This window comes from Alligator mississippiensis, chromosome 1 (genome assembly GCF_030867095.1).
Source record: "Alligator mississippiensis isolate rAllMis1 chromosome 1, rAllMis1, whole genome shotgun sequence".
Taxonomy (NCBI): Eukaryota; Metazoa; Chordata; order Crocodylia; family Alligatoridae; genus Alligator; species Alligator mississippiensis.
In genome coordinates, this window is record NC_081824.1 from 76,307,288 (window position 1) to 76,333,256 (window position 25,969).

Genomic DNA, 25,969 nt, shown 5'->3' on the forward strand with positions numbered 1-25,969 from the left:
AGCCATTTATCCTGAGTCCAACAAATTTTAGACTAATATTTTAGAAAGAGTTCTTGTTTGCTAACATTTTCAGTTCTGATCAAATAGCATCATGTTCTACCAAATATATTGTATTTACCTGAATCCAAGACAACTTTGAATTTAAGACATCCCCCTCCTTCCAAAAATTATATTCTATACATGGAAAATTACATTTGTTATAATTTTCCATGATTAGAATCTAATTTTTGGAAGGTCATCTTAAATTCATCCCCCACACTGCTGTGGCAGGGAAAGCAGAGGCAGGGTGTGAGAGGCCAGACTGCCCCACCCCCCACCATGTGTCCCTCCTGCCCCTTGCCCCGCACCATGCCTGTGCCCTCTGCTACTTACTTGCCCACTCTGGTACCTGCCCCAACTGCATTTGGCCCCTGCTATGTTGCCCCCCTGCCCCACCCATGTTTGTGCCTGCTGCCTGCTCCCTGCTCTGCCAGGTGCCCCCTGCTCCTCCCCCCCCCCCAGTGCCTGTCTTCACACCCTCTGCCATCCATCCCCCAAGCTTCTTGCCCTCCTAAGCCTGACCCACTCCCTTGTTTACCTTTGGTTGCTCTTGTCCAGCTCCAGGACAGTCACTGGCTCCAGTCCAGCCTGGTCCTGTCTCATGACTAGAGAGGCCAGAGCCAGAGTAGAAGGTAAAGGGGGTGAAGCAGGCTGAGGGGGTGGGGGACAGATGGTGCAATCTCTCCCACACAGTCCCCGCTCAATGCCTCTAGCCCTATGCCCCCTTCCCTGGAGCTCAGCTGCCATCTGCCTCAAGTTAGAACTCAAATCTAAGACAACCTTACCCCCCACCCCAAGTTATTTGGATGAAAAAACTCATCTTAGATTCGGTTAATTGAGTTAATACAGTAATAAAGCAGGGAACCTGTTTTCTCTGATGAAAAAAATGCAAATTCTCTGATAAAAACCCCCCAAATCCACAATTAAAACGAAACACCACTATACATATGGATGTCAAATGAACATAATTTTCTAGAGATATATTTACAATTTTAAAGCAATTTAGAAGCCTACCACTGCCTCAATCACTATAATAAAATAAATTCTAAATACCTATAAATTATGGCATTTGATTTGGGGGTTTTTTATCATGGAAAATCAGAGCTTCCCCTGCCCTTTAGCTCACAGAATGCAGGTCAAGCCACCTCACTCCCAAGCCACAGCCCCCCAGTCCTACAGCTGCCCTCACTCCCTTCCCAGAACCCCCCAGCCCTGCTGGTGCCCCTCACTTGCCCCCACAGCTCCCCCATCCCTGCTGGTGCCCCTCACCCCCCACCCACAGGCCCCAGCTGCCAGGGCTACAGGACCAGGGACCCAGGTCTGCAGCACCACTCAAGCCCTGGCTGCTGCAACGTAGCGGAGCATGGAGTCTGGCTCCCCCTCCCCCCCACCCTGTGAGCAGCATGGCCAAAGTGGAGCCCATGGGGGCGGGGCAGGTGTGGGTTGCTTGCTGTGGGTTTTGCCAGGGGGATTGGCTCCCTGCCACTGAGTGTACTCCTAGAGGAAGGCTTGGCTGGGGGGGCTGGCTCCCAGCCACTGAGTGCATTCCTGGGGGGAGGCAAGTGGGGCTTGTGCCCTTCAGATCTGTGCGTGGGATGAGGGCGGGCTGCCCACCGCGGGCTCAGGCTCATGCCCTGCTCCCCTCCCCTCCCCTCCCCTCCCTCAGAGCCTCTGCAGTTCAGCATGCAGGACCCAGCATAGCAAGGCAGAGTGGGGCTGGGCAGGGAGGCTCGTTTTTGCTGAGAGATTGGTGCTGCCTTGGGGATGTGCCCCCTGCCCACCCCAGAGCAGCAAGGGGCACAACCCTGTGCTGCCACCTCCGCTGCTGCGGGGCAGGCAGGGGATGCCTTGCCAGGGTAATGTGGGGCTCGCAGCAGCAAGGAGCCTCCCTGCCCAACCCTGCTCTGCCTGCCATGGCCTGCTGGGCTATGGAGGCCACGGGGGAGGGCAGCAGGGTGGGGAGCCCGAGCCCGCAGAGAGCTGCCTGCATCTGCCCCCACCCTGTGCACAGATCTGGGGGGCACAGATTCCCCCCAGGCCCCCACGGGAGTGTGCATAGCAGCAGAGAGCCAGCCCCCCGCTCCCCGAGCCGCCTGTGGCTCCATCCCCACCAGGGCCCTGTGGCTGTGCAGTCCAGCCCTGGGCCCCAAGCCCCCCACATTCCCCGTGCGGACAGCAGCCCCAGCCCTGCCCAACTCCCTCCCTCCCTATAGTGGCCTCAATCCCCCCTCCCCACTCCCTCCTGCCAAACTCACCTGCGGGAGCTGCTCTACAGGCTGCCTGGCAGCCATGTGCATATACCCCCTGCCTGACCACCCTCCTCCCACTCCCCTCAGCCCCTTGCAGGCTGGAACTCTTCCGGCCTGCAGAGAGGTTTTTGCAAATGTGAAAAATGTGGGTGTTTCTCCATTAAAATGAAAAATCTGTTTTTTTCTTGCGTAAAGGGGGTAATCTGCATTTTTTTCTGTTTTTCCATGGGAAATGGAAAACCCAGACCCCTTGTAATAAGTGACAATAAATGCCTGTCCAAGATCAGCATCAACTCATTAAATAAATACTTGACGTAATATGAACGGAGTGATTTGGGCTGGTGGTTTGGATGTCATGGACCATCACTACAACATTTTTAACCTTTAGCAAAATCCCAAGAGCCCTGAAATAAATGTTCATTATGAAAAATTGTCCTGTTTAACATTTGTGATTACTGTCAATATTCTTTAAAATAGAACAAAGTAAACATAGTATTATTCTAAAACTAAAACATCTGCCTCTCAAAAACTAAATTTAAATATTGTAATTTATTCCCACCCAGGAACAGTTCTGCCATGGGGTACTGAATACTCAGTATTCCAACACAAAAACCCAAACACATATTTTATTCTGATCTTGTGTCATGCTCAGAATTATCAGGTATAAGTTCTGTAAATTCTCCATGTCTTTAAGATATACACAGATTTTGAATATGTGGTATTACAAAAGGTGCTATTGTTACCATTTAATTCTGTTCTCTGGAACAATCAGTAATATATGTATTAACTGTTAAACTGCAGTCAGTTGCCAGTGGCACAGAGAAAAGTTAAAAGTCAGTATTTCAAACCGTCAGCAGAAATGAGTATCAGATGTTAATATCCACAAATAGCTATGCTGAATAAAATCTATTCCATGGTAAGCATTATCTAATGACTTTTAAAAATATCATGATCCAGGGGAGCTCTAACTACTTAATACATTAATACAATTTACAAGCAGCATCTGCACTCAAAAAATAGGGAAATACGGAGAAATACAATTTAAAGGCAATTAAATATTTTGAGTTATGAAGCTTTTCCCTTCTTCATGAAAGCTTGGTGGTGCTGAAGATGACATACTGAAGAATAACTAAAGTGAAAAACTACTTGCTACATTTAATTACAGATTTTGAGCAAGTGCTTACTGTTTTGTAATTATGTGCAACTGTAGACAGATCAAACAGATTAAATCTGGTGTATGGCATTTTTAACTTTGCAAAAAACGCCACAGAGTTGGTTTAAGAATTTAAGATAACATAGCTGCTTACAGATGTAAAACAACCTGGAAAACAGCGCTTTACTCTAAACTTGGCACAGCCCAGCACATGCCCAGAAGAGGCATCGCATTAGTTTGACCCGGCTTGCCCAATGTCTGTATAGATCGGGCACTTCAGCAGGGCTTTTTTGGCATTTTTATGAAATAGCTGCTTGAACCAGTTTTAGAAAAAAGTGCCAAAAAGCCCTGCTGAAGCGTCCAATTTATACAGATGCTGTGGAGCGGGGTCAAACAAGTGTGTTTCTTTTCATTCCCAACCCCACCCCTCCAAATCTGTTAGTAGCCACAGATGTCTTAATGTTTAAGTACCAAAGAGATATTACAGAATAGAATGACTTTTTCAAAACATCATAGTTGGAAAACTCAATTATAAGAACTACATCTACAATGACTAGATCAGTTATTCATTTTCTTGGTACAATACCAACTGTTAATCAAACAACTAGCTATGTTTCTTATGAATAAACATCACTGATAATGCAGGGACTGAATCTAGAAAACCTCAAAACATATTACAGAAAGACTTGCTGTTAAGAGGCACTCAACCAAATGTTTTATATCATATTTAAAAAGCGAAAAAGTTTACATACCCTTCTCCACCAATTTTTGTTATCTTTAGGCGAAAATCAACAGAATTCAGACTGGGAGGCTTCCATTTTAAAATATCATCACATCGACCAGGCTTGTATTTCTAAAGCAAATTAAAGAGCAATTTAATCATGCTTATAAGCTGATATTCAATAATTCTTATGGTGTCAAATGCTTCTAAATGACATTGCTCATAAAAGACAAACTATGATCTCCGGTACTCCTGGGGTAGGTGAGCTCTAGCATTTTACATTACTTGAAGTATTTGGTAAAATATAACAAATTACAATACTTGCACAGAAGGAAGATTCAGTACTTAGTATATTCTTTTAAACTGATTAGTTATTGCTAATATTGAAGTAAAACAAATGCATAAGACAAAAGACTGAGAAAGAAAATATAAATTAACATAATTGTTATACCTGACTAACAAAGATTAAGGTTAAAGATTAAGATTAAGACTAAAGGCAGAAGGTAGGGCAGTATAGCAATTTAGAAACAAAGAGTGCCTATATACAAGCAGGGAGGCTGCTCCAACGCACTGTAATTCCAGTGTGTTGGAGCAAACTTGATTAATCTAGTCTGCTGGAGCATGGCAATTGCCATGCTTTGTCAGCCTCCCGCATTTCATGCATCAGTGTCCCCATGCTTCAAAATGGTAACGGGGGTGCTTTAGCTAAAGATTGTTCGATGAGCCTCTGGGCACATGTGCATAAATGCCCTAACTCAGGGGTTTTCAACCTTCTGGATACACTTCTGGCGGGGGGGGGGGGAGGGGGGGGCTTGCATGTGGCAGTGGAAGGTACCCCCCCCCCCAGTGATGCGGCCTGAAGAGGGGAGCCACTGCCCTCGCTCCCCTCCCCAGTCATGGGAGGTGGCGGCATGGAGTGATAGGTGGCGCTGCTCCACCCCACCTTCCTGCATATACCCCCTAGCCCTTTTCCAAGTACCCCTGGGGGTACACATACCCCCAGTTGACAACCCCTGCCCTAACTGATTCAGAGTTCAGACTAACACAGCTTTTTCTAACAGCACAACAGTAATCAAAAAGCTGAAACTAGAAAGCAAGTATAAAACTGATGGATAACAAAGTTGCTATCAAATGTGTCAAAGTGTTGAATCATATTTTTTTTAGGCAACCTCAAAGTTACTGGATTATCTGAAAACTGATGTTTATGCTACTTGTGTTTGGTTGGGATTTTCTTCCCAGCGCAATAAGAAAAAAACCTGTCACGCATCATTATGTTATCTCCCCAGACAGGTCCAATTAGAAATCTCTGTTTTTCTTACAAAGGAACCTGTAACATGTAAAAATTGAAGAAAATTATGACAGTTAATTACAGACACTAATTTTCTTCGACCTAGAAACATAAATATGCTTGGGCCAATTGCCTGAGAGACAGGATACTTGCTTGTTTGACTTGTAAAAGGCCACAGCTAAAATAATAACAAAAGGCATATGACATTAAGTAGTCACCAGCTAATTGTATTTCTATATAAGGGGTGGAAATGGCTGGGCAATTATTTTGTTTCCTACTACTGTATGTTATTCTAATATAATGCTGTTTGGTAAGGTAGGACTCTTCTATGAAATTCCACAGATAAGAAGCTCATAGCACTTTGCAGAGAAGTATCCATTCTGGATTCAGAATTTCTATTTCATTATAATGAGACAAAAAAAAAATCATTAAAAATAAAATTGGCTCAAACTGCTACAGTCCTGGGTGCACGTGTAAATGCTGTGCTGGGAGCAGAGGTGTAGGTTGTAGCCGTGTTGGTCTAAGGACATATTCGGGTTGGTCTAATAAAAGATATCAAATTCACCCAAGGAACCTTGTGTGTCTGGGAGCAGTTTTCTCTGGCACAAACTGCACTGGAGTTTATCACATTGCCTTAATGACACGTGTAGATGCTCTCAGAGTGTTAGAGAGATAGATACCACAGACAAGTCTTATCAGACATTAACCATGAGGTAATATTAGAGATAGTGAGGGTAGAAGAAATAATACCAGAATAACAAGGTAGAGCAACAAGCCATCAATACTTCATATGTAAGATATTTAACTAAAGATTTTGTAGGAGCTTCCAAATCAAGCGGCCAAATCATGAAAAACGTCATCTCATTAAAAACAGATTCTCTTTCAAGAGTTTGGAGCATAGTAAGTATTGCACCTAACTTCATAAAAGATGTAGAGGTAATCTAGGGAAGAGGTTCTCAAACTGTGGTCCGTGGACCACCACTGGTCCATGAGCTCCATTCAGGTGGTCCACAGAAAGGTTGCGGAACAATCGAGAATATCTGTACTTGGCCCTGCACTTGATTTATTTTTTCTGACAATCGAGATTAAGTGGTCCACCAAGACCCTCAGCAATTTTCAAGTGGTCCGTGAAAAAAAAAGTTTGAGAGCCACTTATGTAGGGAATTACAAACCAGGGTCATTTTTCAGAAATGGGAGAGTGAACTGAAATGATAAATTAAAAATAGAAATTTAAGGTACTTAAATGAACACCACTGCTTCCTCATATAAAAGTTGTTTTTCCAAAGTTTGTACATTAACAAAATGGTAAATTAAATCAGCTGACAATTCATTTAGATTTTCAAAAAGACTTGGTCTAAATGAAACACATGTAAGGCTATGAGGACAAAAAACTCTCAAATGTAAATGTCTAGTTAGGTTCCTTGATCCACATTTACAGTTCATGCTGATATCAACTAAAGTAATAGGTGCTCACCATTTCTAAAGATTCAGACACATAAGTTTGCATCCCTAAATACTGTTTTAAGATTCTAATTGTAAACACTGATCTTAATTTTTTTTTCACCTAGACAGTCAAAGATTAGATTTAAATACTTGCATGCCCTTAGAAATTTGAAATAGCCATGCACAAAAACGTAGCATGGGGTAAAAAAAATGGTCAGCACAGCAAAAATTTACATTGTGGAGTCAATGCTGTTTAACAACTTTATTAAATGATAGTGAGTATGCACAAAACAGTAAGGTGGCAAATTTTAAAGATCAAACAAAATTACTTGATTAATCAAGACTAGAGAAGACTCTGAGGAATTTAACTGCCACCTTGAAGCCAGATGAATAAACAGCAAAGCAAAAGCTGAAATACCCTACTGATAAATGCAACATAATGCACACTTGATCATAGGGAAATAGGACTGGAAGAGACATCATGAGGTCATGTTGTCCAAAGGGCAGATCCAGGAGGGTACACTGATGCATTTGCACTCCCTTTTGATTCCTGATTCAAGGGTTTAAAACCAACTGCCTGGCAGTAGCAGCAGCATTTCTAGTCAGGCAGTGTTGAGGGAGTCACTTGATTTCATGCCTCATTATAATCTACCTGATTGCTTCTACATTCTTCATTCCACTGGTATTAATAACCCTCTCTTCTTAATGGCCATGATGTTCCACCAATCAAGCTAGCCTTTGTTGTGAAGTTCTGCTATCTTCTCCCTTCTCCTGGTAACGAAGCTCCTATTTCACAGCCTTGCAGGTTGTTTTTAAGTTTGAAGCAAAAACCAATCTATCTTAAACTGAATAATACAGCCTTGGGTCCTGGCACATTATTTAAGATTCTAGTTTATTTTTATCTGGAGAAAAATGTGTGTTGTGTTATATGTGATGATGCACCTCACCATCTGCACCTCCTTTTTCAAAATTCTAAGTCTGCCCATGTCCAGTCCCGAATCGAGGCAGGATCATTCCTCCCTAAACCATCACATGCGTCTGTCTAACCCACTCCTGAAAACTGAGGGATGCAGATTTCAAAACTTAGCCTGTTCCAAGGCTTGACCACCATCACAGTCAGAAAGTTCTTCCTAATCTCTAGTCAAAATTTCCTGTGCTGCAGTTCAGAGCTATTGCTCCCAGTTGTGAACCTATGGCCACAGAAAATATGTAATATTTTTTACTACAAACACAAACTGCTACATTTCAAGTTAACTAGAGCAGATCAGGTAGGATAGCTGGGCATTCAATGAGAACACATACCTTATTTACCTGAAACTAAGACGACTCCCCCCCCCAATAGTTAGATTACATAAACAGAAAAATATACCTTTGTTATAACTGTACATGTACAAAATCTAATTATTGGAGGGTCATCTTAAATTTGTCCCAAACCACGGGTGGGAGGGCAGGCAGCCTGATACCCATACCTTGCCTCCCCACCACTTGCCTCCCATGCCTGCACCACTGCTGCCTGTCCCATTTGCCCCCACCCCCATATCTCTGTGGCCTGTTCCCCATGTCCCTGCCTTGCCTGTCTGCCCAATCACCTGATCCCCAAACCCTGCTGCAGCCTGATCCCCCATTACCTACCCTAACCCCCATGAGCAATGCCATCCTATACCCAAAAACACTGTTGCCACCTACCCTAACCAACATGGATCAGAAGATAGGGCAGCAGTGCGCTGGGGGATAGAGCAGAAGCTTGGGCCAGAGGATAAGTCACCAGCACACTGGGGGATGGGGCAGAGGTCGGAGAAGCAGTACATGGTGCTGCCCTACCCCCATCCTGGGCTCCTGCCCTACCTTTGATTTTGCTGCTGCTGCCACATCCCCTGACGCATCTGCTGACAATCAGAAGTGTAGATCAGGGGATAGAGCAGCAGCATGTTGGGGGATGGGGAAGCAGCACACACTATTGCTTCATCCCTCAACACACTGCTGCCCCCTCAATCAGAAGCATAGGTCAAAGGGGTGTTGCTGCCCTATCCCCAGACCCGCCCTGCTGCCTTTTCTCCCTCTCTGATCCCTCATCCAATCCCCCACCCACAGTGCCATCCATCCCCTGCACCCATCACCAACCCATGTTGCTGCCCATCCCAGACCATAGCCCTGGTCCTTTACCCGCACTTGCTGCATTGCTGCTGACTGCATGGTTCAAGAAGCAGCAGCAGTAGCAGCCTGGGCCAAGATCAGAGGTTGGACAGGGAAGAGCCTGAGCACTGGTACGTGGATCCAAGATAAGACCTGTTTTTTCTCCCCTGCTGACTGAAGGGGAAAAACATCATCTTGGATTCAAGTAAATATGGTAAATTATGGGAAAGTTATATTGCTTAAGATGACAAATCACCCCAATGTACTAAGGATTATTTCCTTTTTACAGACATTGAACCATTTCTGTACAGCCACTTCCAGATTTTGCAATGGCAATTTTTTATAAATGGGAAGAAAAGGGGCGAAAAGTGCATAAACTAAATCCAAGAAATTTAGTGATTTCTCCTGGGCCCAGCTTCCAAGCTCAGACTATTGACAATTCCTATTCCCGTGTCAGGCCCTTAGTTTACAGTTTGTGATTTTGGCTCAGAAGAGTATAAAAGGAGAATTCCCGAGTGACCAGGGGCAGCAAATAGGGCAGTCTGAAAGCAGTTGGCAGGTCATTTCACAGGTCAGTTTACTGCCTCCCTCTGACTTTTTTAATTAAGAATAACCTAGATACTTAGTATAAGTAGCTAAAGCTCAGCAGTTAGATCAATACTTAAGTACCTTGTTTAACTAAAGACCAGAATGAGTGGGGAGTTTGCTAGGGAGGTTGCCCAGATACTCCCTCTCTTGCCTTCCTTCACTGTAAGCTTGGTGACAGGAAACAGGTTAGCAGGGAAAAGGACACCTTTGGAACCAAAGAGCAGCAAATACATCAGTTTACAGAGGAGCTTACAGGGGAGCTTGCTAGAGAAAGTCTGCTTAGAGACAGCAGCAGGAAGAGGTAGGTAGCAAATTTAAGAGACCCAGAGAGATGGCTGCAGGAGGTTGCAGTGGAATGCCAGAGACACTACCACTGCCAGCTCTTCCTCTGCTTGCATCTGTGAGGTTTTTGTCTGGGCAGGGCAGCTCACCATCGAGACTTCTGCCCAAACTCTGGTTTGGCGCTGTGGAGACTGTGGCTTGCAGGTTCCTTCCAGTAACAGCCAGGTGGGGAAGTCCCTGTGATGTGGGCAGTACCCTCCTAGTGATGTCCCTCAGAGAGCAGGTAAGAGAGCTACAGGAGGTGGTGGTGAAGCTCTGAAGCGTTCTCAGCTATGAGGACTTCAGTTTCATGCTGAAGGAGACTCCTAGGACTGCAGAGGAAAGACTACCAGAGGCAGCACAGGAGAAGGACAAGGACTTGGATTCATGGGAAGGGCCTGGGCAGGAATGGGCACATCCTGCAGGTCAGTGCATAGCTGCGCAGATGGTGTTGCCAGAAGGGCTTTGATTTTTTCAATCATGGGAAGCTGGAAGCTTGTGACCTCTGGTAGCAAGCAGAAGACTTCATCCCCACCTGCAGCAGTTTGACTGGAGAATAGGTATGGAGTCCTAGTAACACAGGTGAAGGAGCATGTTCTATCAATGGAAGAGACCAGGCTAAGCCTCCCCAAGGATGGGTAGACTGAAACCACTGCAAGCAAGAGGAAGTGGTGGTGGTTGGTGACCCCTTCTGTTGGCGACGGAAGCATCCATCTGATGACCTGACCTGATTTCTTGGGAGGTATGCTGCTTAGCTAGAGCCTGGATCTAAGATGTCACAGAATAATTATCAAGACTCATCCAGTCCTCTGACTACTACACTATGCTACTCATCCATGGGGATACCAATGATACTGCCAGGAGGAACCCTGTGCAGATCAAAAGCAACTACAGGGCTCTGGGTGCAAGGGTGAGGGGAACAGGGGCTCAGGTGGTGTTCTTTTTGATCCTTCTGGTCCATCTGATGAAGAGAGGGAAGAGACAGGCTATCTAGCTTAGGGAGGAGGGCTTTAAACTAGGTTCGCTGGGGTTGTTAACCAAAGCCCTGAGGTAAGTAGGAAAGTGAGTGACCTGGAGGAAGCACAAGTGAGAAAGTAGGGCAATCACCTAGTTACTTCAGGTGTTTACACACAAATGCACGGAGCCTGGGAAACCAGCAGGAAGAACTGGAAGCCTTCACACAGTCATGGAACCATGATGTGATTGGAATAAATAAGATTTGGTGGGATAGCTCGCATGACTGGAATACTGTCATAGATGGGTACAAACTGTTTAGGAAGGAAGGGGAGGGGAGAAGAGGAAGAGGAGCTGGTCCTCATGTAAAAGAGCTGTATGATCGCTCAGTATGAAACTTGAGACAGTCCTGTAGAAAGTCTCTGGGTTAAAGTCAGAGAGGGGAGAGCAACAAGGATGATGCTGATGGTGGGTGTCTGCTGTAGTCCACCAGAACAAGAGGAGGAAGTGGATGAGGTTTTCTTCAAACAGCTGTCGGAAGCTTCCTGATCACAGGCTGTGGCTCTCATGGGGGACTTCAACAACCCTGACATCTGCTGGGAAAGCAATACAGCAGTGCAAAGGCAATCCAGGACCTTGGTGAAAGAACAGGTTAGGGACTATTTAGGGACCAGGCTAGAGAGGAGAAGAGGGTAATCAGGAACAGCCATCATGGATTCACCAAGGGCAAGTCATGCCTGACCAACCTGATTGCCTTCTATGAGATGACTGGCTCTGTGGATGTGGGGAGACCAGTGGATGTGATGCACCTTGATTTTTGCAAGGCTTTTAATTCAAATCTCCCACAACAACTTTGCAAGTAAGCTAATGAAGTATGGGTTGGATAAATGGACTGTGAGGTGGGCAGAAAATTGTCTGGATCATTGGGCTGAAAGAGTAGCAATCAATGGATCAATGTCTAGCTGGCAGCTAATATTAAGTGGAGTGCCCCAGGGGTCAGTCCTGGGGGTGGTTTTGTTCAATATCTTCATCAATGATCTTGGAAGCAAGTTTTCACATGACACCAGTCTGGGGGGAGTAGTATATATGCTGGAGGACAGGGCTATGATTCAGAGATATCTAGACAAATTGGAGGACTGAATCAAAAGAAATCTCATACAGTTCAGTAAGGCAAGTGCTAAGTCCTGCACTTAGGACAGAACAATCCCATGCATTGAAAGAGGCGGGGGACCAACTGGTTAAGTAGCAGCTCTGCAGTAAAGGTCCTAGGGGTTACAGTGGACAATAAACTGAATATGAGCCAAGAGTGTGCCATTGTTGCAAAGAAGGATAACAGCATACTGGGCTGCATTAGGAAGAATGTTGCCAGCAGATCAAGGGAAGTGATTCTTCCCCTCTATTTGGGACTGGTTAGGTGACAGCTGGAGTCCTGTGTCCAGTTTTGGACCCCCCAATACAGAAAGGATGTGGACAAACTGAAGAGAGTCCAGTGGAGGGCAACAAAAATGGTTAGAGGACTAGGGAACACAATTTACAAGGAAAGGCTGCTATAAGGGAGGTGGGCTTATTTAGTTTGGAAAAGAGAAGTCTGGGCCGGGGGTAGGGAATTTAATAATAGCCTTCAACTACCTGAAATATGGTTAAAAAGAGGATTCAGCTAGACTGTTCTTAGTGGTGGCAGGCAACAAAACAAGAAGCAATGGTTTCAAGTTGCAGCAAGGGAAGTTTAGGGTAGCTATTAGGAAAAACTCTCTCACGAGGAGGGTAGTATATATAGCAGTAGAACGGGCCCCCATCAGAAGTTGCAGAATCTCCACCCTTAGCGGTAGACAAAGCCTTGGCTGGGATGATATAAGTGGGGATGGTCCTCCTTGGAGCAGGGGGTTAGACTAGGCGACCTCTTGCTTTCAACCCTAATTTTCAGTGATTATGTTCAGTATTTGATGACCCCTTCAAATAGGGTTAGCAATGAATTCCATGTGTTCCTTAATTTATGTTCATTATATTAAAGGAAACAAAAATGGTAACTAATAATTTTAGAATTTACAAAAAATGGAAAAAGATTCTTCCTTTGGCTAGGCCAACTTCATTTTACTTTCACAACTAAAGAAAATCATCTAAATTCAGGCTATGATACAGATTTTGATAACAGTGTTCTAGATAATTTTGTGTCACGTGACAATGAAGAGTTTATGTATTTGATAGCAAAATATTTTTATTGGATCTAATATAAGAATGAGTATATATGATTTTGTTTCAATTCTAAAGTCTAGATTCTTTTAATCTCTACAGTGTTTTATTAGACTTCTTGATGAGTTGTTTGTTGGTTTACTGTAATTGTGAAATGATGAAAATGTTACAGAATGTGACTATTACAATTATACAGGTGCATTCTCTCCAAGAGATAAACAAATATATAATTGGAAATATTTTTTGTGTTTAACCTGTATATACAAATAGTTCAACTTTCTGCATTTAGTTTTACAATTTGGATATAGAAACCATACCACTAAACACTAACCACTGACATACTAATTTTGGTGTATTAATGCAAGTTTAATGGCATGTAGGGTTTTATTATCAGAGTACTATCACTATATTGAGATTCTAGGAAGATGTGACATTTTGTAAGTAATAACATTGATTACCCAGAAGAATAGATAAAATTGGCAGTAGTTCTACTGTTCAAATGTTATTGTAAAGCATTCTTGGCCCAATGAAAAAGATGCATTGTTTCAAGACTATATAATTTGTGTTTTGAAATGTATGAGACATGGTGTTCTACTAAGTGGAAAGGAGAATATGATTATAATGAAAAACACTTTCTGAAATATTAAGAACAACTGTCAGATCAGACTCAGTAACGTGGCACAAAGATGCTGCTAGTATTCATTCACTTAAACAACTTTAAATTATATTTCATTCAAGGAATTTCAAATAAGGTTTAGAAACTTAACCTGTAAGTAGAAATCATCCTGTTAATATTTTCAGAGAGATTTTTCAATTGCCTTTTTCAAAGGCTTCTTTCTGCACATTTGAAGTCAATGCAATATTTATATTGGACTTAATTTTTGTAATTATTGGGCTTCAATGTCTTCTACTTCTGCACTTTAATTTAGCTTTATACCTCAGGCCTCATTAAACATCTCATTTCATAACCATACTAATAGCTTTTCTTAATATTCCATTGAGCAAAGAGGAAAATGTGACAAAAATTCTTTGCAACTTTATTTAAATATTAATCCTATTAATATTTGATAAATGAAGACCAGTTCATAGCTTAAACACACATTTTTAGCATTTGGAACATAGCAGCTACAAAATTATTCACTGTTCATTTTCTTTTGGCATGCAACTTTAGTGGAAAAAAATGGTTTTAATTCACCTTGATTTACTTTGTTTCCTTTCATCCTTCCAATCATTAAATAGCCCTAAACATTGTGACACCTGGTCTTAATTAAAGAGGATGAAATAAATCACAGATAGCTCTTAAAGCTCAAATTATTGTACAAACATAAGCCTAGCATCAGTATGATTATTTCGCCTTAGTCAAAAGATATAGTTAAGTTCCATGGTTGTTACTTCACATATTTTTAAAATGCTATTGGTTAGTTTGTAATTTTCTTATTCTTCATCAACCATAATTTATTACTGCTTTAAAACTGTACTACATAAATCTTACAGGAAAAGCTAATGTTATAATGCATACAATAAAAATACATCAATTTGTCAATAGATTTTTTTGTTTTATTCTGTTTATTTAATTTTATCACGTTTGAGCTGAGATAACCCTCAAAGAGGAGAAGCAGGCCAGTGTTTTATTTATTTCCCCAAATGAAACCTGCCTTTAAATTAGTTTTTCCAATTCAGAAATAATTTATATTGACAATTCAATGGATTCAATTCTGAACTGTTTTCTGACAGCCACACTTTGAAAAAATTTTGCTGTGAAAAGCACATGATGTACAAATACCATGATAAGAAATAAATGAAAATTAATGTTCAATTGTCTGAGAACACATTAAAACCCAAAAAATTATATTAACAGTGCTATGATTAACTTTCTTTCACCTGCCCTCTCCCAAATTCCCACCCTTTCATCCCTGCAGACAATTACTGTCAATCATATCCATTGCTAACAGCAAAGATTAAAGCAATAAAGTTCCTATCTTCAAATCTGGAACTAAGAGTCTAAACCTGAGCAAAAAGCTACTGATCCCCAATTCCCATTTCAGCTCCACACTATGAAGGATCAGGTCCTAGCCTTGCAGTTATAAAGATGATAAACTCATGCCAAAGTGAACCTACTACAAATACTAAAGAGGAATGAATTTGGTGCACATGCACAGACACACACACAGGCCAAGTCTACATGTAGTGCAGATGTTTGGTTCCCCAGGAACAATTAGTGGTGGCGCACCTTGTGCCACCCCTAGTTGTCCCCAGGGAACGCCCGTGTCATGCACGCTTTGCCATGTGGCAAGTTACCCTGGGTGGGATTAGGAGAGGCTGTGGCCAGCACTGGGCTAGCCCCAGTAGCCTTACCCAGAGTCTTGGGGGCCCCCTGAAGCTGCAGCAGCAGCAGCAATTTTGCCATGTGGAGCCTGGCTAGCAGGCAGAGTGTGACTCTGGGTGGCCCGCCTTTGCTTTTGAGCGGCACACACTGCCCCTGCATGTGTTGCTCTGCTTTTTTTTCCTGCAGGTTTTTTTGATCCCTGGATATCTAGGGGTAAATAAAAACACTCTCCGTACTTTGCCATTGCATCATGGAGAACAACTGAATGTGTAGTATGTTGCACCACACACTCTGGCAGCACCACATACTGCACAGCTGCGCTCATCTGGATGTGGCCATACAGAGAAAAGTTAAATTAAGATATTAAAAGGTTCTACCATAGTCTGTTCTTGTGTACCACCAGCTACGGATAGCACATATCTGGAGAGGAGAGCTTAACTTATTGCCCAAACCTAATAAATTAAATTAGCTTCCTTCTTTCAGGAAAAATCCATGGTCAATTAAAAGGGAACTATTTGTACATTAGGCGGACAGGATATACTCATATATTTTATCTGCTATGCATCTACCATGTTTACTTGATTCTAAGATGGGGTCTTCCTTTCCTCATTTCACATGGTGGGGGGGTGGATCCCTTTGTCTTATTCAGGGTTGTAGCAATTGTTGAAGCTGCTGCCTGTCCCCCTTCCCCACCCCGACACCTCTGCACTCCCACATTTCCCCCTACCTAACTTCACACTGTGTCTGCTCCCCCACCTGCCCCACTCCCTTTCCTCCTTATTTTTGTTCCATGGTGGAAGGGTCCATGCAGGCTGCAGCCTGGGACACTGAGCATAGCCCCATGGCAGTGGCACGCAGCCCAAAATATGATGAGGTTCAAGACAGCCGTTCCAAAATCTGTTTGCCAAGCCTCTAACCTTTACTCATTTAAACTGTTTCTGAAAACTCATTTCTATAGTACAGCATATAAAATTAAATAAAATACTTTAACGAGGAAAAAATACCATGATTTGTGTGCCTCCAAAATTCAGAAACCACAAGGTCTCCTCTGTCATCCTTTCTTTTTGATGGTACAGTATAGGGGTCTGCAACTTCCTTATAGTGGTAGGATGGAAGCACCCAACTTGGATCTTAGATGGCTGGCAGTAGGACCTGAGTGCTGCTGCCACTTCTCCCTGCCTCCTGGTAACAGTCCCCTGCCACTGAATGTTGCAATCTCCATCTCCCCTCCCAACACATCAGCTCCTCAGATGGGATCCAATGGCTCCACAGGCCATAGGTCACCGACTCCTGTTATAATATATTCCAAACTCTAGAACACATAGGAACACGCTGCACGTTTTTAAACATTAAGATATATCTTGAAGTCTAGGATATCACTTTCCTATGCAGCATTGCATTTAGATTTAGCAATTATTATATGGCAAGATAATAACTGAACACTGCCTGGTAAAACAGCCCAGGTAATAACACATTTTCATGCTCAGTTGCTTTCCTCGCTAAAGTTTGCCAGGGAAGACTATTAATAAAGGAATTTTGTTCTTTAAATAATCTACTTCAATCATCAATAACACACTATAATCATTCTGGCTATATCTGTAACTGTTTTAGGCCCCAGTCTCACAAACAGTCATGCTTAACTTTGCATGCTTTGTATATTGACAACATCAGAACTTCAGCCTTGGCTACGAAAAAGCTCTCCAGTAAGTTTCAGGTTTCTGCCCTTAGTTTCTGGCAAGTGCACCTGCCATAATGAAAAGGAATACATAAAACAAAATTTTGTTTGAATTTTATCACTTTTTATAAGCATATTTTTTCACAAAAGCTGAAGTTTTGTTTAAAGTACTGTTCTTTATGAACTGAAATCTCATTTTCTCCTTCCTCAATTATTTTGTTTCATGGGCCTGCTTAAACACTAAACATTATAGGAAAACTATCAATTTTTCCCATTTTATGGACCAATTTTTCACAGTCTTCCATGGACCATCTCATTCCTTAGTCCTAATATCATATCTTCCCTGGAGCAGCTAATGATGTTTGGTTGAATGGAAAGTAATGTTGAGGAAGCAAGAAAAAAAAAATCTTTAAAACAATGAGTACAACCCCCATGGTTAAAACACTGTATTTTGTGTACAGCCGCTGTTTGTTTCCCATTCAACTGTGCCAAGCATTTCAGATTTATTAGCCCCAGATCTCCTCTCAGCTGGCACTCCAATTGCTCCAATTCCTCTAGATCTCTTTAACATTTTGTCACTCTCTAGATTTGCTACCACGGTCATTTTCCAAATTTAAGTTAAATCCAATGATTTTACATTAAAAAAATGGTCAGCCTCACACAGGGAAGGGAGGCACTTTTATTCTTTTTGGATTTTTATCAAATAGTAAGAAAAGTTTTTGGAAATCTTAAGAGTGTTGGATGGTAGCAGGTGTTAACTGCTTGAAGACTGACAGAAGCTTTTCCATTATAGTAGGAGCAGCTCCACGAAAAAAGAACAACTGCTCCACCTGACTTACTGGGAAAAAAAATATTAAGTTAGGCAATTTCTCTATGTTATACACTACAGTAACAGGACAATGATGTGGAAATTCAAAGGCCTCTCCATAACTGTGTGATTGTTGACATTTTTACTAAGTCATGATGAATTTGCTGCAGAGGATCAGTGTACCAAGGAGTGATGTTTTAGCAAATCACCTTACAGTTCATGAAAATTAATGAAGCCCACACAACAACATTGAAGGAGAAAATGTAAAAATACATGTCAAAATTGTTCTACTGGAACAGTGATTAATATCTACTGGAACTTTTGATTAATATCAAGAGCCAATATGCTGGGCTATACCTTTAACCTAACCAAAGCAGCAAGAATATCAGTGCAGACCAATAAACTGAAGCAACATTCTTTCAGGTTGCTTCAGGTGCTGTCTAATCTTTCTTATAAATTTGAAGACTGAAAAGCCCCAAGAGCTGAGCAGATATGCATAAAAGATAATGCATACCATTGCCAGCAGGATCTTTTCTACATGTTGCCAAAAGTATGTTGCACAAGATTGTCATTAAGGGATAGTTTATTACATTTTACATAGCTATGAGCCTCCTTAAACTAAATATTCATGAGTCAAAATATAGTATACTGAATCTGAATGTATTACAAAGAAAGAACAAAAATATCCTTCCAAGTTGCATATTCTAATGCATGATTATAAAATGATGAGCTTTAATTACATTAAATTCACTAGCATGCATCTAGATTAAAATTGCAAAAGCTATATTTGACTTACAAGAATGTTTTCACCAAGCAAAATGTTAATATGATTTTTCTTGGGAAGAAGGAAGTAAACAGGGTGGGTAATACTTAGTGTGTTTTCCATTCCCATAAGTAACAAAATGATATATCTAGAAAGGTTCTAAAAAAGCTGCACTCAAACATGCTTAAGCCACAATAAATTCTCTCAAAGGTACCAGAGATAAAAGTTAATTCAATTAACAAAATCTTGTCTTAGTAAGACTAGAAGAAGTAGAAGGGGCATAGCACACAAGAAAAATACAAGTTTTCCAAGGGAGTGATTTAAGTCATGTGGAGAGAAGAAAACTGATTTAGACTCATCAGTGTAAGGGCTCTGCCTGTTCTAAAGGGGAACTGGTAATGTTTGCTGTGCTGATTTAGCACAAACAACTCTACAGACCTGACCCAAGTGCCAGTAATTACAACAGAGCAAGCAATTATGGCTGCAGTAAAGCCTGGTCAGTATTGGCCACTATTGAGAGAGGTTTTGGCAGCACTGACTTCCTTATTGAAGTCTGTGCCTCAGTTGCTCTTCTGAAACATAGATTAGTATATTCTTCCTGACATGTCTCCCACATATGGTGATCTGGCTGATACTACCACAGGCTCTGGTGTTGGCAACAAACCTTCTGTTTGGCTGCTTCCTCAAATCTTTGCCTACCATCTCAAATTAGCCAACTATCTACTTCCTAATATGCATGGGCTGGGCCTGTATCCCTGGACTTCAACTGCTCTCTCTATCTGTACAGCACAACACTGTACTGATGACAACACCAATTTTTCAGTCTTAAAGCTACCCAGGAAATGTGCGCACTCACTCACTCACTCACTCACTCACTCACTCACTCACTCACTCACTCACTCACTCACTCACTCACTCACTCACTCACTCCTTGAGAAACACTGTCTTTCATTTTCATTCCCCCCCTCCTTATCCCTATTCACAACCTTTACTGTATTCAGGATTTTTTTTTTTTAAGTCAAGTTTCATTTTATTCACCTATTTTTTTTTATTTTTTTTTTTAACTATCCTTTTCTTTCAGAAATCAACACTTTCTATGCTCTCAACAAATAAATAAACTAGAATTGATCTGTAAAAGGCAAACCTGTGCTGGCTCATTATTATTTTAGTTGCACTCTTAACATACTTAAATGTCAGATGTCTAAGTGGCCCACGTACTCAACCAGTTTGAAAACCCAACCGGACACCTACAGTTTTGGCCACATCCATGACTGCCAGAAATTGAGTTGCAAAAAGACCTTCCGTTGAGGCATCTCATAAACATTCTTCTGGCTATTAAGATGTCTAATTAAGGTGCCAATCTGGCCAGAAGCAGCCTACCTATGTTAAGCTCCTAGCTACTTCTGCTTTTTGGACTGATTATATAGTCCATGTTGAGATGCATGTTGTTACAGTTAGACTGTTATGGGTGCTCAAGTTAGCTTCAATATTTCTATGGTACATTGCAATCATTACTGTGACTACAATATAAGCATAACCTCAATCAAACAGCCCCATAACACAAATTCATGACATAGGAGTGCCAAATAAATATGTCCCAATTATTAAGGAGCTTTCCTAATGCAGTCCATTTCTCTCACAACTCACTGAACTTTTTCCACTGGCGACTGAGCACAAAACTTACGTTTTTCTGCCTTTTTTGGTGCTGAAGGTCATGAATGTAGTTCTGCTATAATGCCCACTGGGCTTAAGATGGCAAAGCATATCCTCCCCCCCTCCTTCAGAAAACAGTTTTATAGATCAGACAAAAAAAGCACTGTATACACCACAATTAACTCTTTTTCATATTTCTCTCTAGAGTTGCTGTGATCACAGTGTAGTCATATCCTAAAGATGAAAGGGAAACAAACTTCCATTCACCTAAATGTAGCAAAGGGTTACTGAGGCATCTGCAGCGCACGTAGCATCAAAACCAGTAAGTCTACGACAGTCTGAGGGGAAAGGAGAGAAAATAAGGATGCAACAAGAATGGGAACAAGAAAAAGATACTGGCAAGTAAGCTAGGATGAGAGTTTACAGCTCATTAGTTACCTTGGTGGGAACTACCTGTGTACCACCCTGCTTGGTGATGAATGTAAGGTAGCTTATTCCTCAATGAAGGCAGGGTAAAGGTCCTATTTACTCTGCTTGGTAAGACCATGAACCTGGGCAGTTACCATGAAGTAGCTGACAAACTATAAATTCACACCCTAATTTCTGTCTCAGTAATCTGTTCAAATGTCTGTATGAAGCCACTCCAAATCTGGTTTATGTTGCTCCTGCGCTCTGGTCAGCATATTCTTGTTTTTGTTTTCTACTTTCCTATGCTGCCTCTGCAGTTAATGGGGATGGCTGGTGCACACCCACAGGGATGATAGGCAAGTACTGTTCATCCTGCTTACTGATAAGCGAGGACAGGGATAAGAATGGGTGAAGAGACTGACGTAAAATATCCTATATTTGGAAGAAAAGTTTCTCATCTGTACTCTTGACTCATAAAAACAAGGGTAAGACCCTTCAGAAATGTTAGTGTAGTCAGTTGAAAGAAAATATGATGCCCTTATTTTGGAGGCTGTTACAGAGATTGCACCAAGGTGAACTTTGAGCTAATACACAGAATGCTCCTGGTCAAATAAGAATTCTGCAGTGAGAGGACTCTTATCAAAGACTCGTATGAAATTATAGCATTCTGCTGAAACTAAGAGAAAATCCATTTTCCTACATAGGCCTGTCTTTTCAAATCTTTTTGGATAGGCTAGCATATATTTGGAACAGATAAAGAAAAACATTTTCCCAGGATGGGCACACAGACAGAGCTGGGTTTTGGAGGGGAGGGATTCTAGGTCTGGATAAACAAATCTTCCTTTCCACTTGTGTCAACAAATCTGGCATCAGAATTAATGCCTTTGTCAGGCACACAGACAGATTCAGTATCACAGGGAACCAAACTGTCTCGACTACACTGCTACTGTTAGACCGATCGTGGCTAAGTACTGCCTTTGCATAAGACCCCAAAATCAATGGAACTGTGGGACGATGGGGCAGGAGGCAGGTATTCAGGACTCCCAATTATGAAATCAGGAAACCCTCTTTCAACAAAAGTCCTCACTTTTTCTGGTCTGTTGCAAACATGTCTTCAGTTTGATAAGTACATTACAATATGTCACACAGGACTGAGTCCATGATTTCCCTTTCACAACTGGAGCTATATGCCTGAGCAGTGTGTCCACACAGAGCAGTAACTGCTCAGATGCATGCTAGTTCTACACACTGGCTGCCACCTGGCATAGTAGAGAAGGCCTTGCCCCTCCTTGCCTGTTTGTGTAAAACAAGGTCATTATATCATCCTTAAAGATTAGAACCAATTGATCTTGAATGTATAAAGAAATACCTCAAAAGCGCTATGTACTTTCTTGAGACCTATTAAGGTTATATGAATTTTCATTAGAGGTGCACCAATACATTGGTCTGTGTTGTATTAGCACCGATAAAAGGAAAATTGACATTATTGGCAAATGGCTTTTTTTTGGTGGATGTGGCCAATAACATTGCCAATAAATAATGCATGAATGCATGCATCTGCAGCATGCACGCGGCCAGCCCGGCAGTGTGGAGAGCAGCGTCTAGCTGGTAAGTCTGTTGTGGGGGGGAAGGGGCAGAGGGGAGGGAAGGGGCATGGTGGAGACAGATTGAGGCACCCATGGTGAGGGAAGGAGTGGGGCAGGGGCAGGGGCTGCCCGGCCAGGGCTGGGCAGGGTGTGGGATGGAGCTATGAGTGGCTTGTCTGGAGAGTTAGCTCCCACCGCTGTGCATACCCCTGGGGAGGGAATAGGGGCCAAATGCCCCCAGAGCTGTGTGAGGGGCAAGGGCAGATTGCCCCATGTGCACCCTTGCGGGGTTGGGCCGGAGCTGTGCTTGGGGTGGGTGGCAGTATTGGGAGGGAGGGCTATGGGGTGGGCTACAGCCACCCCAAGTGCAGCCCTGGCCCAACTCCCAACTGGGAAGAGCCTGGCATTGCCCCCAGTGCCAGCCTGCAGAGGCAGCCTGCCCTCGGCCTGTGCACAGATCCAGGGGGCACATGCCCTGCCCCCATGCCTCCCCGAGGGTGCACGGTGGCAGGAGCTACCCCCCTCTTTGTCCTGTGCCCTGCCTTGGTGCAGCTGGGCAGCACTTGCCCCAGCCCCGCTCCCTCCCTCACTGTGGGGCCCTCGAACTGCCCCCCCCACACCTCTTCTCCTCCAACAGACTTGCCAGCCAGATGTTGCTCTCCAAGCTGCCAGGCTGCATATTGGCAATCAGATCGGTATTAGCTGATCTAGCTCGTTAATAACTGGCTGCCAATACTGGCCCAAAAAATCTTTAATCAGGGCACCCCTAATTTTCACCTATTATGGAGTCCAAAGACCCTTGATATGATAGGTTGTTCATACATCCCAACAGCAAAGCCTCCATTTCTTTGTCTTGGATAAGACAGGAGATGAAGTATAAGCAGCACTTAAGATCACAGTATAACAGGAAAGTTGAGCTGGAAGGGACCTCACAAGGTCACGCAGGTCAGGCCCCTGCTTAAGGCACATTTATTCCTGACTAAACTATCCCAGCCAACTGTCTGTCTAACCTGCTCTTAAAAATTTCCAGGGATGGAGATTGCAGTGTTTCTTTAGGTAGCCTGTTCCAGTGCTTGATAAACCTCATAGTCAAAGTCCTAATCTGCAGCTTACATTTCCCCTGTTGAAGCCTGATTCTCCTGATGAAACTTTGGGCCACTGTTCCTCGTTCAGCCACAAAGAAAAGCCCATTTCCATCCTCTCTGTAATTGCCCTTCAGGTATAGTGAGAGGCAGACTGTTGTGCAAGGATGCTTACAAAGGATGGTTGCATTTCAGGATGCTTGTGAAGATGACTTAGCATCCTTTGGCATCACTGTAGATGACTGGGAAAGCAGTGCAGAATGCCACTGGTTGCTGGAGTCAGCTTGCAGATGGAGCAAGGCAATGCGAGACAATGAAATGGATCAAGTTTTGTGATGACTGGTGTCAGAGGAGGAAAGAATCTGCTGCTTGGATTCAGAGCACTGCTAGTGTGTGGGTATGCCCTACTTGTGGGTGGGACTGTCACTTGCGAATCAGACTCAGCAATCAAAGAACTCATCGGCACATACACCATGCTCTGTAAAGAACAACAGTGCCAATTGATTGATTGATTTGAAGACGCTTATAAAATCCCCATGATCTTCGTGAATCCATATTGGTTGTTTCTGATCACTTTGTTCTCCAAATAAGATTTCTTGATCTTTCCAGGTACCAAGGTCAGGCCAACTGGTCTGTAAATCTGTGGATTCTCCTTCTACCCTAAAAGATGAGCACTATGTTTCCTCTTCTCCTCTAATCAGGGACCTCATCTAGTCTCCAATGAGCCCCCAAACAGGACAGCCAACAGCACTGAAATTATCTCAGTCAATTCCTTCAGTACCTTAGGATGCATCCCATCCTGCCCTACCAACTTGAAAGCATCTAGCTTTTCCAACTATTCCCTAATCTGTTCTTCTACTACCCTAAACTGTCTGTCTCCTTCTCTATCTTTGCTACCAACTGCACTCATCATCTAATAGCTGCCCAGAATTCTGAAGGCTGAAGTAAAAAACTTCAGCCTTAAATACCACATAACTAGGCTGCCTTCTGCATTCCATAAGGTCTTTTAACATACTTGTAGAATGCCTTTTTATTGCCCTTAATGTCCCTTACCAGTTGCATTTCAACTTGTGCCTTTGCCTTCCTAATTTTCTCCCTACATTTCTGCACAATATTTTTAGACTCTTCTGTAGTATTATGACCAAATTTCCACTTTTTGTAGGATTCCTTTTTGAGTTTCAATTCACTGAAGAGACTGTTCTCTAGCCAGGCTGGCCCCTTGCTACACTTCCCATTCATCTGTCACATCAAAATAACTTGCTCCTATGCCCTTAAGACCTCCTTTGCAATCAGCTCTCCTTTTCCCTCATATTTGCCTCCAAGGGATCCCACCCACCAGTTTCCTGTGCTTGTTAAAGTCTGCTTTTCTTAAGTCCAGTGTTTTTCACTCTACAGCTCTCCTTCTTTCCTCCCCTTAGGATCTTCAACACTACCATTCTGTGGTCACTGGGCACATCTACATGAGATGTTTACTGTGGAGCCTAATTAGCTCTGCAGTAAAGTCTCAGCATCTACACATGCGGCCCTATTAAGCCGCAGGAAACTAATGAACTCTGCTGTGGGTTAGTACTTGTAAACACAGGTACTATTCTACAGCAGTATTATTTAGTGCACAGCAACTCATGTGTAAATGGTGATGGGGCTGGCTGGAGCATGAGGGTGCTTCAGTGAGAGAGCTCCCTGCCAGCTAGCCCCACACTGGAGCAACCTTGTACCCCAGCCAGTCCCTCTGCAGCACACTGAACCGGGTTAGAGCCCTGGGATGACAGGCTGACTCCCCCAGATCCCCTGCTAACTGACTCAACTCAACATGCTTTGGTCCCAGATAAAAAAGTAAATGCAGCAGAGTTTATTGCTCCATGCTAACAGCACATGTAGATGTACCCACTGTAATCCAAGTTACTTTCCACCTTCACACTCTCATCCAGTTCTTCTCTGACTGTGAGCAGCAAGTCCAGAAGAGTTCCCCCCAAGTTGGCCTGTATACTATCTGTTTCAAAACACACTACAAGAATTTGCTGGACTTCTTGTGCACTGCTGTATTTACCTAATAGCAGATGTCCCGGTAATTAAAGTCCCTTATGAAAATCAAGTCCTACAGTTTGGAAGGGTGCATGAGTTGTTTAAACAAGTCTCATTCACCGCTGCCTCCTTTTCCTCCTGGTTTAGTAGCCTGATGCAGATGCTCACCATGACATTCCCAGTGCTGCTCTCCCCTATAGCCTTCACCTAGAGGCTTTCAACAGGCCTATATTTCAATTTGTACCACACTTTCATGCACAGATTCCTGCACTCTTTCTATAATCTCTATAATTTCTATAAAGAGGAAAAAAACTAGTGAAGGCATAGACAGAAGTATGTTCAGGGGATGTTTCATAGGAACATAAATCAATTTTTAACAAATTCTACATATACCAAGCAGGTAGTCTGGAATACAGCATTACAACAGTGTTTAAGACATGTGACATTTGCTCTTATTGTAGTGTCTGGGCTTAGTTGCATCTGAGATATTAAAACAGACATGTCCTTGAACCTGTCCTAAGGTAGCCATCTATAGTTTTTATGAAGTTGAAGACTGATTCTAAAAAC

The 25,969-nt window shown here is 42.8% G+C and overlaps 1 protein-coding gene across 5 annotated transcripts in view; it reads right to left on the reverse strand.

Moving 5' to 3' along the window:
* RNGTT (RNA guanylyltransferase and 5'-phosphatase) overlaps positions 1–25,969 on the reverse strand; it is a 381,871-nt gene that overhangs the window by 96,314 nt on the left and 259,588 nt on the right. For all 5 annotated transcript variants that reach the window (XM_059731910.1, XM_014600584.3, XM_059731918.1 and 2 more), the window contains one exon: positions 4,194–4,294. In XM_059731910.1, coding sequence (XP_059587893.1) covers positions 4,194–4,294 — 101 coding nt within the window. The remainder of the gene's footprint in view (positions 1–4,193; positions 4,295–25,969) is intronic.